This window comes from Macrotis lagotis, chromosome 7 (assembly GCF_037893015.1).
Source record: "Macrotis lagotis isolate mMagLag1 chromosome 7, bilby.v1.9.chrom.fasta, whole genome shotgun sequence".
NCBI lineage: Eukaryota > Metazoa > Chordata > Mammalia > Peramelemorphia > Peramelidae > Macrotis > Macrotis lagotis.
In genome coordinates, this window is record NC_133664.1 from 138439363 (window position 1) to 138457959 (window position 18597).

Sequence of the window (18597 nt, forward strand, 5' to 3'; positions counted from 1 at the left end):
TTACTCAGTCTTATGTACTCTAAACTGAAGACAAATTGGACTATTAGCTATATCCTAAATTCAATATTCTATCTCCTGCATCTATTAGTACATATGGCCAAAGTTAATTCTTTTCTCACCACTACTTATTTTGCCAGCCTCAGTGATTTGCTGCCTCCTCCTGAAAGCCTTCTCTAACAGTTGTCAGTGTTCTATGCTTATCTATGTACAAACTGAATGCCCAGCACTTAGGATATTGTAAGTATTTAATACACATGACTTGAAATCCTCTTAGAGGAAGGTAGGAAGGGCAGAAAAAGAATACTTGGTATGCTTAGAAAGAATTAAAACATCTATACATTTCAAGCTAATGAAATAGTTTATTGTACATAATAAAAGTGGTGTTTCTTAAAAAAACATTTTCCAGCTCCTGGACATCTGCAGAAGATGATGAGGAAAGGATTCCACTCTCAAGCAAAGTGAGTGTTAGTTTAGTTGATGAAATCATAAATCCATTCCACTCTCAACAACAAATGCTATGTTACTACAGGCTTGAAACTCCTGTAGCAAAGCATCAATAAATGTATTTTTTTAATATTACAAACATGCTTATTAGCACAGGAAGATGGAAAAATTTAGAATGTTACAGCACACCATATGTACCTCCCAGCTTTTCTAATTTACAACTAGTGAAGAGCCACAACATCCAGAGAAAGTATTTTAAAATAGTATATGACTCACCAGTAAGTGACTTTCTAGTCAAATAAATAGGAAAATTTTCATTTTAATGTCACATTGAATTTTTAGTACATTTCAATCCAAGGGAAAAAAACCAACATGGTCATAAGTACAGGGTTTTATATATATTACAATCTGCCTTGTTATATAATACATTTGTGGCTGTGTGATAAAATGTAACTTGAGGGGAGATTAGAATCCAGGCTCAATTGAGTAACTGTCACAGGAAAGAAGGCATTAAATACAATTCTGAAGTAAGTATTTTTGTTTAATTTCAAAATCTCAAAATAGCATTAGATCTTGGCCTTGTTTAAAAAAAGTTTAGTTAAACACTAAGCTAGCTAAATAACTATCTTGAAAGGTTTAAACATAATTAATATAGAAAATACTTTCCCTCTAAACTCAATCTTACATACATAGAAGAGGAAAGGGGGAAAGGTAGACAATTTCTTCAGCAGCATATATGGCTAAATCCATCAACCACCTTAAACTAGAAATGGTCATTAAGGACCCCATTAAAAAGAATCTGGCAAATTTCAAAAAAAGTTTTCCACTTCATAAAAGACATCAATTAAAGGGTTACATCAAGCAAATATAGTTTTCATACACTTTCATTTTTTCTTAACCAAAAATCTAGAGGCAATCACCTCTCTTCAGTGTAGGAAATAAAATACTTCTTCTCTAATGTGATTTGCAACCCTCTTTGAACATAAGGGAAAAAACTGAAAAACAAAGATTGATTAGCTAAGCCTCGTGCTCTAACCAAACTACTTAATTACAGTGATTTTTCAATGGCAAAAACCCATGCTGAATGGGCAACTTGACAGTTTTGAATACTTTTGTAATATTTTTATTTTTATACATGGACACTAAAATGATCCAGTCATGCAGTGTTCATCTTAAGCATTCTGCATCTCTTTCCCAATTTTGTAACTAAGGATCTTATTCCAGTCAATCTTAGTGCGTGTAACTGGCAATTGTCGACGTAAGGCTTTGAAAGTAGTGTCCGACATAGTCTGGTAATTCTCACTGATGGCAGTCTATTAAAAACAGAATAGAGTTAGTTATAAAAGAATATAAAAGTAACAGGACAGTCTACAAAACAGATGCTTTTTTTTTCCTACAAAAAAACTCTTGTGTTGTTCATATGTGCGCAATCCGTTTCATGCTCCTAAGTGGTTGCATTAAAATACCAAAATGTTTTAAAATCTGATAGAATGAAAGTAACACATTACAAAACAGCTAAAGAAGTAAAAGAAAAGTATGTTTATACTTGGAAGAATAAATTTATGGAAAAGCAGATAATATTCCTGGTTCTAAGTCTGTATACAAATAGTTTAAAATGTGATTCCTGAAAAAAATTTTAAATTTTCTAAGTTATAAACTAAGTTTAAGTTCAACAATGTTGTCTAGACATTGATCAATTAAAAAAGTGGGGTAAAAATTTAGTCTGAATGTTCTGGGGAATTGTCTATTTTCCATAAGTATACTTCTAAAATTAAAATAATTTGTTTATTCTGAAGGACAGTAACTAATAAATTTTATGGCTTCTTTTGAACTTTAAATTAAGGTGGATTTACTTTTGAAAATAACACCTTAGTCTCAAGTAATAAACTTTTATTAAGATCCTATATTATGTGTCTGGCACTGTGCTAGGTGTTAGAGATACAAGTTCAAAGAATAAAACAATATTTATATATATGAGGATCTTCAATTAGTTGAAGAATTGTCTCCTAATTATTTTTGAGCAGATAAGATACATAAACTTGCTTAAATATCTGAAAAAAAGGCATCTAGTTAACATAAAGCAATTAGAACTAGAAATTAAACTAGGTTTCAATACCACTCCCCACTCCCCAATACCCCTACTTTTTTAAAAATCTTAACCTGTGAGATTGAATCTCTAGATTCAGATCAGCCCCCTCCTTTGCAGTGTTACTGAGTAGTCAAGTAATTTCCCCAGAGTCACACAATTAAAGATGAGTTAGAGATATGCCTTAGAATACAGGTTTTCCTGACTTCTAACCTGTTTCCTTAACCACTATGACACATGGGCTCTCCTTTTCAATGTCCTTATCCAACAGTAAGTATAAGGTACTAAGCTATAGTCATTACCTGATATTCATTTTCTGCTGCTTCTACAATCTTAATAAATTCTTTTGCTGTTTGGGCTTCATTCTAAAAGGAAAAACAAATAATGAAGTAAGTTTTAAAATCTTTAAAAACCAACCATTTATATTTGAAGAGGAGTTAAAATATTTGACTACTTAATAAAATCACACAATTTAACAAAACCATCCTGCTGGGACATTTGTTCACACACAGGCAAACCAGATTTCTCTCCCTCCTCTAAAATCCCAGTGTGTTCTCTTATTACACTTCCACATTCTATCCTGAATTAGAATTTTTTTTGTTTAAAGATTTTACTTGCTCTACAAGTATAATTGGCACGAGAGCAGGGATTATTACTTCTTTGTTATCTTCCACAAAACTTTGTACAAAAAGAATGTTCAACAAATAGTTGTTAAAAGAATGAATAGTAAAGAGAATGAGGTAATACCACTGGCTGCTTTGTATTAGGAAATATATTTAGAAGGTTATATCTAACAATCATGACACAGATGCTTATATATTGATGAAGAGGAATTAGAAAATAAAGCAAAATCATCTAAGCATACAGCTTAATATTAATACAAATTCTATACTGTGGTTAACTATCCCTAAAAATGATATAGACCATTTGATTATGTTCCTTGAGAAGAGTGAATGTCTTTTCCTTTCTTTCTTTGTAGTTTGCGAAGCTTAACCTTGGGTCTGGAATAGAGTAGACACTTAACTTACTTTAACTTAACTTCACTTAAGGGTATTTTATTTTATTTTTTAATTTAGAAATATTTTATTTTATTAAAAAAATCATAGCTTACCACTGTAAGGCCAGTCCTCAGTCCTGAACAGTCCCTTTAAAAATGGTGAAGACAGTGCTAATAATAGCAGATGGTGCTAAGATCATACTGTCTACAAATATTTAACTTAGTACTTGAAGTGTGCAATTTTTGCCTAATAATCAAAATCTTGCTAGGAAAGGAAACAGAACTACCTGCTCATTATTCTTGTCATGACTGAAGGAATAATACATATAGAAGGGCAAACTAGGTGGCACAGTGGATAGAGCACTATGGAGTCAGGAGGACTGAGTTCAAATCTGCTCTCAGGCATTTAACCAGTTACCTAGCTGTGTAACCTTGGGCAAGTCACTTAACCCACTGCCTTGCAAAAACAAATAAACAAAAAAAGAATACATATAGAAATTACAATTAAATGTAGAAGACTTATGGGTTGATTTTCCTTTATTAGGCAAAATATAATTAATGGATTTCTTTTCATTGTGCACCCAAAGATAAGAAGTCACAATATTACATGGGTCAGCATTTGTTCACTTCACTTTTCAATTTCAGTACCTAAAATGATCATAAGTAAGACTATCATGAAGATCACTTAAGCAATAAAATTTCTTACAGAAGATGATAAACAAAGGAATTCTAAAGAAAATCTGACAAGATCCTCTAAATACATACAGACTGGTAAAGGGAACAGTGATAAGTTAAAAAAAAATACGGTTCAAAATTTTCAAGCTATAACCTTTTTTAGATTACTTAAAAGCCCTGGTCATTAATCCTCCCCTCCAAAAGAAGAGCTGGAAGATTCTACAGGGTATGCACAAAAAATGAAACTGATTTTATCTAAAAAGGAAATTACTAGTTACTGGTGTGTGGTGGTAGGGAGGGATGTGTGCATATGTGCATGTAGCTACCAGGTGAAACTACAGGTTGAAAAAAAAACCATTGAAAAAAATGAATGGATGAGAAGATACTGTGTGCAGTTAAGAGTGGCCTCAAATGGACTTATTTAATTATAATACTAACACTGAAAAATGGATGAAGGTAAAGCTTAGCCATAATCTTCATTTAATCAATAAAAAATCAGTCATGATGAAGAGGTCTGAGAATCTGCTTTAACTAGAATTAAATATTTGCTAAGTAATCATGTAGCAAAGAGTAACTAATATCCATTTAGAGTACAAGCTCACTTACAAAACATTCCAGAGGGAAATGATAGAAAAATATGGGTAATTTTGTCTTATAAAACAGTTAAAAACAATAGAAGAGAAAATGAAGACAACAGAATACTTGATTAACAATAAAACTAAACCAGATCATCCAAAGATCATTCATAGATAGAAATGGATGAACAAAAAAAGCAGTACAATGGAGCAGAATTAGTATTTCTTTCTCTTTTTTGATTTGTCCTCCACATAATAATCCTAAAGTATATTTATTTGTGTTTTCTTATCCTGGCTGATTTTTTTGTCTGGTCTATGGATTTGTTATATTTGAAGATGAGTTAAAATAGTTGACTACTTAATAAAATCACACAATTTAACAAACCATCCTGCTGGGACATTTGTTCACACACAAGCAAACCAGATTTCTCTCCCTCTTCTAAAATCCCAGGGTGTTCTCTTATTACACTTCCTCAAATAATCCTGCAGTAAAATTGTCACTTCCTGATAAAGGGGACACAGTGGTCCTTACTGTTTCTAAAATAAAAAGAATTCCTAGTTAAAGTCCTTTACAATTCAGCTCCAGGCTATTTATCAGGCTAATAAGTGCGAGTCCAGGTTCAGAAATTTACTAGCTAGGTGATCATGGGAATCATTTTCCTGCCTCTGCCTCAGCTTCTTTATCTATAAAATGGGGATAATAATAGAATGGGCTTATACAGTGAGGATAAATGAGACCACACATGAAATGCACTATGCAAATCTTAAAATGCTACATAAATGTCAAGTACTATTAGCTGCTGTATTTAAGGGAGAAAAGCTCATCAAAAATGATTGCTTATTGTATAAAATTGTACATATATATACATATATATATATACACACATAAAATTGTATATGATTATATAAATTGTTCATCTGATGTCATAGACAATGTCTTCCCAATGCTAGATTATGTTGTTCTACAGATGCTTTCATTTGTGGATGATACTGTACTAATTGCCTTCAGTATATTACTGTTCAGCAGCAGCAGTTCACAAGCTTTAAGTTTTACAATAAGATACAAAACTATTTCAAGAGATTCTCTAATGATACATGTTGGGAAAAATGAATGGAAGTACATTGCTGCTATCTAGATATGCAGTTGGAAGGTTTGTCCATTGATTCAATAAAACACATATAGTGATAAGAATTGGATAATAATCTGAGACTAGAAATGACTATGAGGACAAGTGTATACTATAATATAAATTTATGAAATGATGCTGTACTTTCAAGTAGCTCATGCTGCTGCCTGACAGAAAAGTCCATCCTTTTTCTACCTACCTAGATTCTCCTAATGATGCAGTTTGCTTGTTAATCTTGGACCACCACAATATTTCAAGACTAAAAACTGAAAATGGCCCTTAGGGCAATGGAGAGATGCTCAGTGCACTTCTGGGAGCTGTAGTATACTTCCAACATACAAATAACAAGAACCATAAGGGTTTTAAGTACTAGGGAGAACAGGGTTAAACAGGCTAATGTTTTATATAGTATACAAAAAGTACAAATAGAGAAAGGTCTTTGGTATGTTAGGAAGATCTAAAGATGTTGGGGTAACAAGGACAAAAAAAAATAATCAGCCAGGATAAGAAAACACAAATAAACTCTGAACTGCCTAATGAAAGGATTGGATTACTTATGTTTGAGCCAGGGAGTTACACCCAAGGGCAATATGTGAACCCCTGACATATACTAAAACTGATCTTTAAGTATTAAAATATAACTACTTACAGACACTGTTAGAGATTCTTGTATGTCTTTATGGCTCACTAGTTGAACATTGCCATCTTCATAATAGTGAACCTATTCAAAGAAATTATAGCATTGCCATTACAATACCACTAAGATTGGTAGAATTTATTTTATTCTTTATTATTTATAACAAACAATTGCAGGTCAAGTGCTTTACAATTACAGAAAAATAAAATTCTCTGAAAAATTTGTTCTAATAATGTTCTATGTCAAAAGTGAATTAGCAGGGGCAGCTAGGTGGTGTAGTGGATAAAGCACTGGCCCTGGAGTCAGGAGTACCTGGGCTCAAATCCAGTTCAGACACTTAATAATAGCCTAGCTGTGGGACCTTGGGCAAGTCACTTAATCCCATTGCCTTAAATAAATTAAAAAAAAGTCAATTAGCAAAACACACTGAGCTATAAGACATTCCACAACCAAGAAACTATAGAAACTATCCAAGGCATAATGCTTTAAGCTTTAGATTATAATCTTGTAGTATTCTAAAGCTCATTAGATCAATCATATTTGAATTTGATACTAGATACTTAACCTAATAAGATTAGTATAAAAGTTTCTTCACTTTATATAAAATTGAATATATATAGATTTTTAACTATCTTAGTTAATTAAATGTAAACATACCTGAATTTTCAAGATACCAACCACCTGTGTGGTAGAAGGAGTAATTGTAAACTTCCACTCTGATCTCCAACGACCATTCCTTAAAAATAAAAACAGCTATATAAATAAGGTAGTGAAAATAACTGAATAAGCTATGTTTAAGACAATTTTATGCTAAAAATACATTGTATGTGTATGTGTTTAGGGAATATACATATTTGTGGGAGACCAGAATGATGCTACAATATAGGAAGAAAATATGATTCAAGGGGCAGGCTAGGTGGTATAGTGAATAGAGCACTGGGCTTGGAAATCAGGAAGATTCATCTTCCTGAATTTAAATCAGTCTTAGACTCTTAGCTGTGTGTCCCTGGGCAAGCCACTTAATCCTGTTGCTAGCATTCCCTTTTTTGTAAATAAGTTGGAAAAGGAAACTGAAAACCACTCTGGTCAGTGAGGAAAACATCAAATGGGGTCACAAAGAGTCAGACATGACTGAAACAACACCACACCAACAATATATACTACTTTAATCTCAGTAACATGGAGCCCAATTAACCAAAGACTAATTTTAAGTATTAGTGAATTTCCCAATTATACTTCTTAAAGTTACCAATAAATGGCTTTTTCTCAATCCTTAACCTTTGAGACTTATCCTGATCCTTGAAAGGCATTTGACATAGTTGATTACTCCCTCCAAAAATATTCTCTTCTCCCTGGATTTTTGTGACCTACCTCTCTCCTGATTCTTTCTCTACTTATCTGGCTACTACTTTCTAGTCTGTTTTGCTGAATATCATTCACTTCTCATACTCTATGAGTGTACCCCTAGTTCTGTACAGGGACCATTTCTCTTTTTACACTGTTGCTTGGTAATCTTATCAGCTCCCTTATATTCAATTACTCCTTAGTTTATAGGTAACTCTCTAGTCTCTTTCCCTTGAACTCCAATCACAAACAGCAATTTTGTGCGCATTTATAACTAACTCAACTTTTCTCCAATTATCTTTTCTTCACTTCCCTATTTAACATTGTCTTTGGATTCAGGAGGACAGAAGTCCGAATCCAGCCTCAGACACCTGCCAGTTACTAACTGTGTGAACTTGGGCAAGACATCCTGATTCATATCTGGCCACTGGAAACAGCTCTGAAGAGAAAGTGAGGCTAGGATTTAGCACAGCCCCACTTCATTCAAATCCAATTCATGTGTTTGTAATGGCAACATGCCCTAATATCATGATCTTTGAAAATGAAGGACAAACATTATCAACATCTTTCTAAGTCAAACAGATTCATAGTCTTGATTCTTACCTCTTCCTCATTCAATAAGCTGTCAAATTTTGTCATTTCTACCTTTCTGACCTTCTGTCCATGCTCAGTATCTCTTGCCTAGATTATTGCAGCAACACTACTAAAGATGACCTCACTGCTTTTCTCTCCCTCTCCAATCCATCCTTCCCTTAGCTATCAAATGGATATTCTTCAGATATAAGTAGGATCATATTACTTCCCTGATGAAGGTTTCCAGCATCCTCTAAGACTCAGCTCATGTGCTATATCCTCCTACGAAAGGCCTATCCTGATCTCTCCTTCCAGGACTCACTCTCATCCCCAAAATTGCTTTAGATAAATTTTGTATTTACTTTATGATACATATAAATATATAGTTCTCCCCCAATAAATAAACTCCTCGAGGACAGAGATAAGCAACAAACAGTGTTTGGCCTATAATGTGGTAGGCAACTCATTTTACAGATGAGGAAACTTTAGGTCAGAGAGGTAAACAGACTGGGAGTCAAAAAAATAAAGGTCTGAAAAGGAGGATGCAAATCCAGGGCTCCTGGTAACAAGTGTCTTCTTCTGAATATCCTATGAATTAATAATAAAATATGATCTATGTAATAATAATTTTTCCTAAGTGCATTAATAGTATGCATTCTAAAAATGTAAAGTATACTAAAATATACTATTAAAAAGGTTTAACCAGGCCTTGAGGCTGAATGGTATAGGTATCCAATTAATCCTGTACTATACAATTTAATATATTCTATTGCTGCTGGTTTTAGGCAAAGAACATACTAAACATTGGATACAGAGATCGATGTTCTATAGCCCTAACTCATAAGGATTCATACTAAAGGAATACAATATGAAACAAAGACATGTACAAATAATTACAACAAAAGTTGCTATTCATCAAGAGCAGATGAAACAAATTTGATTGAGCTGGAACCAGAATAGGGAGATGTCAGTCTAAGCATGCAATCTAACAAACCAACTTTCCTGGGGAAATCTGCTTTTAGAATCAAAGATCTGAGAAAAGAAACCAACAACTCAAAAATAATTATTAAAAAAACTCATCTTGGGGCAGCTAGGTGGCATAATGGATAGAGCACTGGCCCTGGAGTCAGGAGTACCTGACATTTAATAATTGCCTAGCTGTGTGACCTTGGCAAGTCACTTAAATCCATTGCCTTACAAAAACAAAAACAAAACTCATCGATACTACATCTCTTTTGATTTCTCTAGAAAATCTTTCCTTATAACCAAGAAATGATAGTATCTTACAGTTTCCTCCCCAGTACCATCATCCCTAGAGAGTATACAGTAAAAGCTTAATAATTATTATGGAATTAAAATTTGGTATTTCTTATTTTTACTTTTTTATTAAAAAAAGAGGTTAAGTTGCTTTCTTCTTAGTACAATCTCCAATTGGTGAAAGTATCCTCTCCCTGAGGGCACAATCTATAAACTTACAATTTTAAAGAGTTTATTTATTGCTATCATTATATTAATAATACTGATTCTCCAATACATCATACATAAACACATATACTCATGTATGTGTACTCTCTCTCTCTCTCTCTGGCTAGTTAAGTTGAATTCTATACCATTCTCGGATGGTTGCTAATCACTGTTACCAATAAAAAATGTGGTCAAAAACTAAGATAATCATTAGAGTGGATTCAAATAATTCAGTACATGAAAGCCTTAACTTGAACTTACCAAAAGTTTTTTGCTTGAAACTGATGACTTTCTATGCATGCAATAATGGTTTGCTGTCCATCTATAGTTTTACCATAAACCTGTGTTGCAAAGAAAACACATGAAAGTCTCAGTTTTAGTATAATAGAATATCAGTCATTAAACAATTATTAAATCATTTACAGAATGCATAATATGCTGGTAGCTATATATTAAATAAAGGAAATTATTATTCTCATATAGTAGACAACAGAAAACATTCTCAAAGTAGATCTTTTGACTTATGGTATTTCTTCATTTATAAGACACACCCTTTTTCAAAAAATTTGGCATCTAAAAACTGGGAGCATCTTACACAGTGGTTGTAGATTTTTTACTTGCATTTCCTGCTTTTTTGTGCTCGGTGTCTTTGCACCCATTGTTTTGCATTTGTTATGGGTATGTTAGATTATGCTTTGCCACATTCTGCCCAGAAATGGTTCAGAAAAGATTTTTTGTACAGTGCTGAATTCAAGTTCAAAATGATCCAGTTTGCAAAAGTAAGTGGAAATCATGCTGCTGAATATTAGTTTGGTCCTCCTCCAACTGAGAAAACAATCTGAGATTGGCTATGGGAAAAAGAAACCTTACTGAAAACATCACAGCAGAAGGCCATGATAGGCAAGTGAGAAGAATGGCCTGATTTAGAGAGGGGATTGAAGATATGGATTAAAGAACAAAGGTCAATTGGAATTCCTGTGTTCACAAAGATGGTTCTGCATGAAGCAGGAAGAATTGCAGATGAAAAAAGAAGTTACTGATTTCAAATGAGGACACAATTGATGCTTCGGGTTCATGAAATAGAATGGACTAAGCATACATACACGCACCAGACTTGCCCAAAAGATGCCTGAAAGCTATGAGCACGAGGTCCTTGAATTTCATGATGAATAAAACTTGAATTCAATAACAACACCATTTCCCCCCCAAAAAATTTCAGGCCCCAAAATTAAGGTGCATGTTATACGTGGAGAAATATGGTATTCATTAAATGCATGTGAAAACAAAACATTTTAAGTAAACAGCACAATAAATTTGTTCAAATTCATAGAAATTTGAACAAAAAAATTGTTAAGATAACTCAGTTAATTTGATAATTAAATAAAATTCTTAAATACATAATAATAAAAAACAATAAAAAACTGCTTCTTAGAAGGTAAACAAGTAAAAAGAAAACATCTATGTCATTATCACATAATTAAAATGTGTATGCTTACTGCATGTACTGCCTCACTCCCTTTTTATGCTCAATGTATGTATGTATATATATATAAACACATATTTCCCATTCCATTTGAAAGTCATAGATTACTATTGATTTTAGCTAGAATAAAAAGTTTGAGAAACAATAAACAGTAATTATATTAAAAATCTTTACAGGAAGGCATAACTAAATAATTTTGCTTTTTTTTTTTGGTAAGAAATAGGGATGGTAGATAAATTAGAATATCGCCATTTTCAAATTCCACTGGCTCAACAACTGGCTCTTTTATCTTTATAGCTACCTCTTCTTTATACCACAAGGCCCTGAAGAAGGTAGGCAATTAACAAATAGCTGTTGAACTAAACTTCACATCAAATAAATAAGAAGTTAGACTATGTCCTTAACAGATGATGATAAAAAATAACAAATTTCAAGATTAGATATTTAATTAGGTGAGGCATTTCAAGGCACTTTTTGCAAGTTCTAGCAATAAAAAGTTCATCATATTATGCATGGAAAAATTGTTTAAAGATAATCTTGTCTATTGCTTACTTACTGTGCAGACCCCATTAGGGTAATGTTCCTTTACATAGGCTCTCATGGCAATTTCCACTGCATGTCTCCAAGCTTCAATGGCATTTTCACCTTCGTAGGGCCTGGGGTCAGTAGCTTCCTTTCTTAAATGATCAAATTTGAAAGAGACTCTATTTTTGGGATCCAGAAATTTTCCATTTCCTAAATCACCATGCTCTGTTATTAATACCTTCAAAAAAAGAATAAATTTTGAAAAATGTATTATTTCATATTTAAACATGTTTACTTAACTAGTTTCATGAAATTTTAGACCAAAAGCTTTAAGCTGAGTTGACAAATGAAAAAAATATTTAAAAAAATAAAGGCTGTTCAGATATTAATTACTGCTTGCTCTTAAAACAAATACAAACATAATGGAAAAAACAGAAAGGGAAGGGGAAGTTAAGAGGTAGGATAATAGTGAGGAGGGAACAGTCACAATCAAAAAAAGTTTCCTGATCCTAAAGAGAGAAAAAAGGGAGGGGGAAATGAGAGAGGAAAAAAGCAAAGAAGAGAAACTTAAAAAAGAGTACCATAGATTTCCCCTTAGTCAACTGGGAAACAGCTGGAGAAGTCATTATAGAAATGAAATGGCATACTATTACATCATAAAGAGAATTCCGGATTGTCACAAAAGTGAAATACGTTAAAAACAGAAGAAAATTCTACAAAGATGGCAACATTATAAAGAAAAATAAGTTCAAAAGTCATGGAAACATTTATCAATCCTGTGAATATAGGATAAAAATGTTTCCCATCTGTCTAGAATGTAAAAAATATTTTCCTGTTTCATAGAGATGAAGACTAGGCAAAAAGACATTTTTGTGATCAAAACATGGTCTGTGATTTTGTTTTGTCTATGATTACCCCTAACAAACTTAAAAAAAATTTTTTTTTGTTTTTGTTTTTTTGAGGGTTTTTTTGCAAGGCAAATGAGGCTAAGTGGCTTGCCCAAGGCCACACAGCTAGGTAATTATTAAGTGTCTGAGACCAGATTTGAACCCAGGTACTCCTGACTCCAAGGCCGGTGCTTTATCTACTATGCCACCTAGCTGCCCCCCCCCAATTTTTTTTAACCCTTTCATCTTGAGTTTTAATGGGGATATATGGGGGAAAGTAACAACAGTGATGACAAAAAAAATAGAAGCCATTAAAAATGAACTGAAGGGCGGCTAGGTGGCGCAGTGGATAGAGCAGCAGCCCTGGAGTCAGGAGGACCTGAGGTTCAAATCAGGCCTCAGACACTTAGTAATTACCTAGCTGTGTGGCCTTGGGCAAGCCACTTAACCCCATTTGCCTTGAAAAAACCTAAAAATAAAATAAAAATAAAAATGCACTGAAAAAAACTGAAGGAAACAAGCAAGGCAGTTTCAAAAGAAACCTGTAAAATACTCATATGCAGGCAGACACACACACACACACACACACACACACACACACACACACTTTCTCCACTTCATGCTGCTTACTTTTAAAAATAGATTTTAATATAAATATTATAAATACTTAATAAAGTCATTGATTAGAAATTATAAAAGCAAGGCATATGAAATGGAGATTTATGGTATCATCCTCTTTTGGAGTTCCTGCTACGTATCAAAATCTCTTTGGTATATGAGTTCAGGATGAAATAAAAATAAAATATTCCATCATTTTATAGCATCATTACAACATTGGCGACAGCATTTATTATTAGAGCAATTAAATTTTGCGGGGGGAAGGAGGGGTTTGCACAGCATTGGGGTCGAGTGACTTGCCCAAGGTCACACAGCTAGGTAATTACTAAGTGTCTGAGGCCAGAATTGAACTCAGGTCCTCCTGACTCCAGGGCTGGTGCTCTAACCACTGTGCAACCTAGCTGCCCTTGAACAATTAAATTCTTTGAGAAAAATAGGATGTCAAATTTATCAAAGATTATTATGCCCATTCAAATGAGTAATCTTGAAATATATCGAATTAAATAGTTTTTGTCATTATGCCTTTATAGCAGTATAAATGAGCTATTTTTATCATACCTGTTCATCATAACCATCAATTTTTACTGGAGTAAACTGGTCCAAGTTATACTGTGCAAATGCACTAAAAAAGAAAAAATAAGGCAAATTAATTGAGCTCATTCCATTCATTCTTTTAGATTAAAAAGAACTAAAGGAAACATAAAAAACTATTAGTAGACTAGCACAAATGATTCTATTTCCAAATACACTGTTAACTTGAAGGAATTTAGTCTTTAAAAACCACATACATACACACAAATCTAGATAATTTGTTTATTATCTGTTTAAAGAAAAAGGGTCATGTTCTATAAAAATTTTCTATTAAAATATAAGCATGAAATCTAGGACCTCAACTGGTTCTGTTACTTTGAGACACAATGGAACTGCTGCTGACAAGTGCTCACTAAGACCAGAACAGTTATCCTTAAAAATGGCAGCCTACCCTTAGAGAGTTTTATTATTTCCCTGGAGGAAATCATCTGTCTCTGTAGAATCAGGCTCCTTCTCTACAAGTGGTCTCCAAAATTATTCTGATTAGCTCAATTTTTCATGGAGCCATATGGATTAGATTTAGTATAGTCCCCTACAATCTGGTTTGGGAACCATTAATGTCTATGTCTACTTCGGGCTCAATTTAGGTGGCATCTAATCTGGTCTAGTGTGGGGCACTGGGGCAGGGTGAAAACTAAATTATGAACATCCACAAATGGTAACTCATGTGAGCATCTAACCTTTCTGTCTTGAGCCACCAGTGGTCAAAAGGAGAAACCAAGCCCCTTTGTTATTTCTTTAAGGAAGACCAAAATACAACTTGAAGAAAAAAGTTGTGATATTATAAACATATAAACTGTTATATTGTATCTAAAATCTGAAAAACTTTCTTAGTCAAGTTAAATGTCAAATCATCTTTTTTAGTTACTTTAAGTTAAATATTTATTATAAGAATTCTACTGCTTATTGCAATATTACTAGAACATATTATTCAATAACACTGTAAAAATGAACAACTTTTTATCCAAGGGTTTGTTTTTATTATTATCATTATTGTTATTGTTACAAAGGAGAAAGTAATTGCTAAAAAAAATTTAATTTTAAAACAAATTAATGCTCCTGCAAATAGCTAGAAGTAAAGTGGATATCTACTGGGCAATGACTAGGGAATAGTTTAACACATGGATAATTTGTATTATTAAAAACATCATAAGTTCAGAAAAAACCTAGAAGACAAAATAAACAGAATCAGGAGAACAATTTACATAACAACACAGCAATACGGAAAAATAAAATACTTAAATACTTCGGAACTCTGATCAATTCAGAGCTCAATCATGGTTTTAGAGGCCACATAGTGAAGTGTGTCTGTTTATTTCACCTGAGATGTAGTAAACTATAAGGAATAAGACATAAATTTTCAGACCCAAAACTACTATGTTTAAGTGTTTTTTTCTCAAATGTAGTTATTTTTACTAAGGAGACTCAATAGGATATGTGGAGAATTATTGAGAAATAGCAATGGTATAAAAAGCATGAATAAAACTTTTTAAAATGAAATATATAAAATGCTGCAGCATACTCTTAATATTCCTGATTCTTTAAAAACTTTTTGGGGCAGCCACGTGTTGCACCATCCCTGGAGTCAGGAGGACCTGAGTTCAGATCCAGTCTCAGACACTTAATGATTGCCTAGCTGTGTGACCTTGGGCAAGTCACTTAACCCTATTGCCTTAAATAAAAAAACCCCAAAACTTGTTACTTATATTTTTTATTTTTACAACTTTCATCTCCCAATAACTCCCAATCGGTAACCTGACATCTAGAGTCATCTCTTTTAAACAGGAACATTAAAAGTATAGAAAAAATATTTCAGTAAAAATAACCAGTACATGACTGTATATACAGTATTCCTCATCAACATTCCCACACTTCTCCAAAGATGGGAGACACATTCTTATACTGTCCTTTCAGATCCAAGTCTGGTATTAAAAATTAATTAATTATAAAGTGATCAGTTCAAATTTTCTTGTTTATTTTCATTTACATTGTTATTATTACTGTATATATTGTTTTCCTGGTACCATTTACTTCATTTCCCATTGGTTCATTTAATTGTTCCCATGTTTCTCTAATGCCATAAACATAGTTACTTAGAGGTACAATATTAATCATGACATTCATGAGTTACAATTACTTTGGCCATTACCCAATCAGTGGTGTCTACTCTGTATATGCTACTACAAAAAAGAGTGACATAATATTTTGACATATATGGAGTTTTCTTTTTGTCAGTGTTCTTCTTGGGAAATATACCTCATTTTTGTCATTTTATTTGCCTAACTCCAAATTGAATTCCAGAAAGAGTGGACCAATTCACAACTCCACAATACTATATCATTCCACAATCGCCCCCCCCCCCCCCCCCCCCCCCCCGCAACGTTAGACTATTCCCTTCTGTTGACATCTTTAAACCTCATAGTTTATGACCTGCATTTCTCACCGGTGATTTTGTAGACTCATATGATTATTAGTTGTTTGCAATTCTTTTGTCAACTGTCTAGTGATTCTTGGTCTTACACATCTGAATTAATTTGATATACAGATACATACACACACACACACACACACACACACATATTCAGATTTTATCAAAGATATTTAAAAATAAATTTTCCCCAATTAATTCTTTTTTTTTTTAGGTTTTTGCAAGGCAAATGGGTTTAAGTGGCTTGCCCAAGGCCACCCAGCTAGGTAACTATTAAGTGTCTGAGACTGGATTTGAACCCAGGTACTCCTGACTCCAGGGCCGGTGCTTTATCCACTGTGCCACCTAGCCGCCCCAATTAATTCTTTCTTAATTTACTTGTGTTCATTTTATTTCTTCTATGATCACCTCTATCTCCTATTTTCTCATTTTAAGTGTGAAAAATACCAAACTGTCTTCTAATTTTTTTTTTTGGGGGGGGGGGGGTTATGGCTTTAAACATTCAGGCTTGGGTAACTATTTGAACTTCTTGTGAAATATAGTATAAGTAAGTGTTCTGCTCACCTTTCTTGTTTTTTCAGCAGTTATTATCAAATATTAATATTAAATAATTTTCTTTTTTTAGTAAACCTGGTTAATTAAGTTCATTTGTTTAAATTTGTCCTTATCTAACCTGTTCTAGGCATCTTCTTTTCTATTTTTATTCTCTATCAAAGTTTTGATGACAAAAGATATTCATGTTCTGAGTATGTTCCAGAAAAACTTGATAAATATTTGATAAAACAGCAATTACAGCATTATGAAAGCTAAGAATCATAAAATGTGTCATTATGTTATGTCCAAAGACAGAAAGAGACAGACAGACAGACAGACAGACACACACACACACACACAATTTCTAGCTTAAAAGAAATGAGAAGCAAGTCTGAAAAATTTCAAAGAAACTGGTAATTAGAGTCAAGAAGTATAAAAAAAAGATATAGCATCTGCTATTAGAATTACAAGAGAAATAAAACAAGGCAACTTCTAGAAGATTACTTTATCTCTACTTGATAGAACAGCACAGGGGCGGGGTGTGTGTGTGTGTGTGTGTGTTTTACTTCCATCAGTGACTCAAAATCCCAATTCATTTGATGTCCTGTCTAAAGACATCAAATCACAATTAAACTGAAGAGAAATTATTCTATTCAATGAACTGTGAACACAAACAATATTAAAAACATTTTATTTCTAAGTATTTTACATATGGAGAGTATAACATTCAGTACTTACTGAGCTGCCCCTTCCCTGAGAAGATTATCATTATTAAGCAGTAATCGAACATCTGGAAAAAAGTTTAATTAAAAGTATCTCATTATTTGTGCATATATGAAAATTTTACCATAGTCTAGTCACAGATAACAATGAAAACTGGTTTTATTCTGTATCTTTCCCTGAAGAAAAATGATGGGGGGGGGGGAGTATCAGTCAATTCCAAAGGGGTTCTAAAAAAAAAAAAAAGAAAAAAGGAAATTAACAGAACTAAAATAGTTGCAGGAAGAATGCACTGTATCCCCTTGAATAAACACTTTTAAGTACTCTACCATTTAATATGACAACATTAGCATCAATTTCATAGGTGGCCACTCTACAGAAAAGTGATAAGGAAAAAGTTTGTCATTGGCTGCAGGCATTCTTTCCCAGTTTTGGAATAACAAACACACTACACATGCATTTAAATTAATTCATTTTTTTAACTGCCCTACCTATGTTGCTGTCCTCATTTTGGTGATAGATATATTATCAAAAAGTTAATATTTCTGTTATTAATCATCATTAGAGTTTTATAAAGGAATTGATGAAGACTGTTATCCACTAAAAATTATTACCAATGCTTACCTCATCTCATATAATTATGAATATTAGAGACAATTTGGCTTTTATTAAGACTCTTACCAAACTACAACCTATTTTTTGGGGTCTAGAGGTCTACTTTAATTTATCTAGATAGACTATAACATGGTGGTAGTGGTGTTCTTATTCAGTTGTTTTTCAATTGTGATCCCTTTTGACATATTGGCAAAAATTCACAGATGAAAAAACTGAGGCAAGCAGGGCTGATTATACCAAGGTCACACTGCTATAAAATATCTGAGGACAAATC

General features: G+C 33.1%; 1 protein-coding gene across 2 annotated transcripts in view; it reads right to left on the reverse strand.

The window, feature by feature from the left end:
* Positions 1-231: 231 nt before the first annotated feature.
* Positions 232-18597, reverse strand: part of CAPZA2 (capping actin protein of muscle Z-line subunit alpha 2) — a 53871-nt gene continuing 35505 nt past the window's right edge. For both annotated transcript variants that reach the window (XM_074193853.1, XM_074193852.1), the window contains exons 3-10: positions 17727-17778; positions 13994-14057; positions 11962-12168; positions 10184-10263; positions 7199-7277; positions 6554-6625; positions 2833-2895; positions 232-1757 (exon numbers count right to left, since the gene is read on the reverse strand). In XM_074193853.1, the coding sequence (XP_074049954.1) occupies positions 1617-1757; positions 2833-2895; positions 6554-6625; positions 7199-7277; positions 10184-10263; positions 11962-12168; positions 13994-14057; positions 17727-17778 (758 nt within the window). In that variant the 3' untranslated portion in view covers positions 232-1616. The remainder of the gene's footprint in view (positions 1758-2832; positions 2896-6553; positions 6626-7198; positions 7278-10183; positions 10264-11961; positions 12169-13993; positions 14058-17726; positions 17779-18597) is intronic.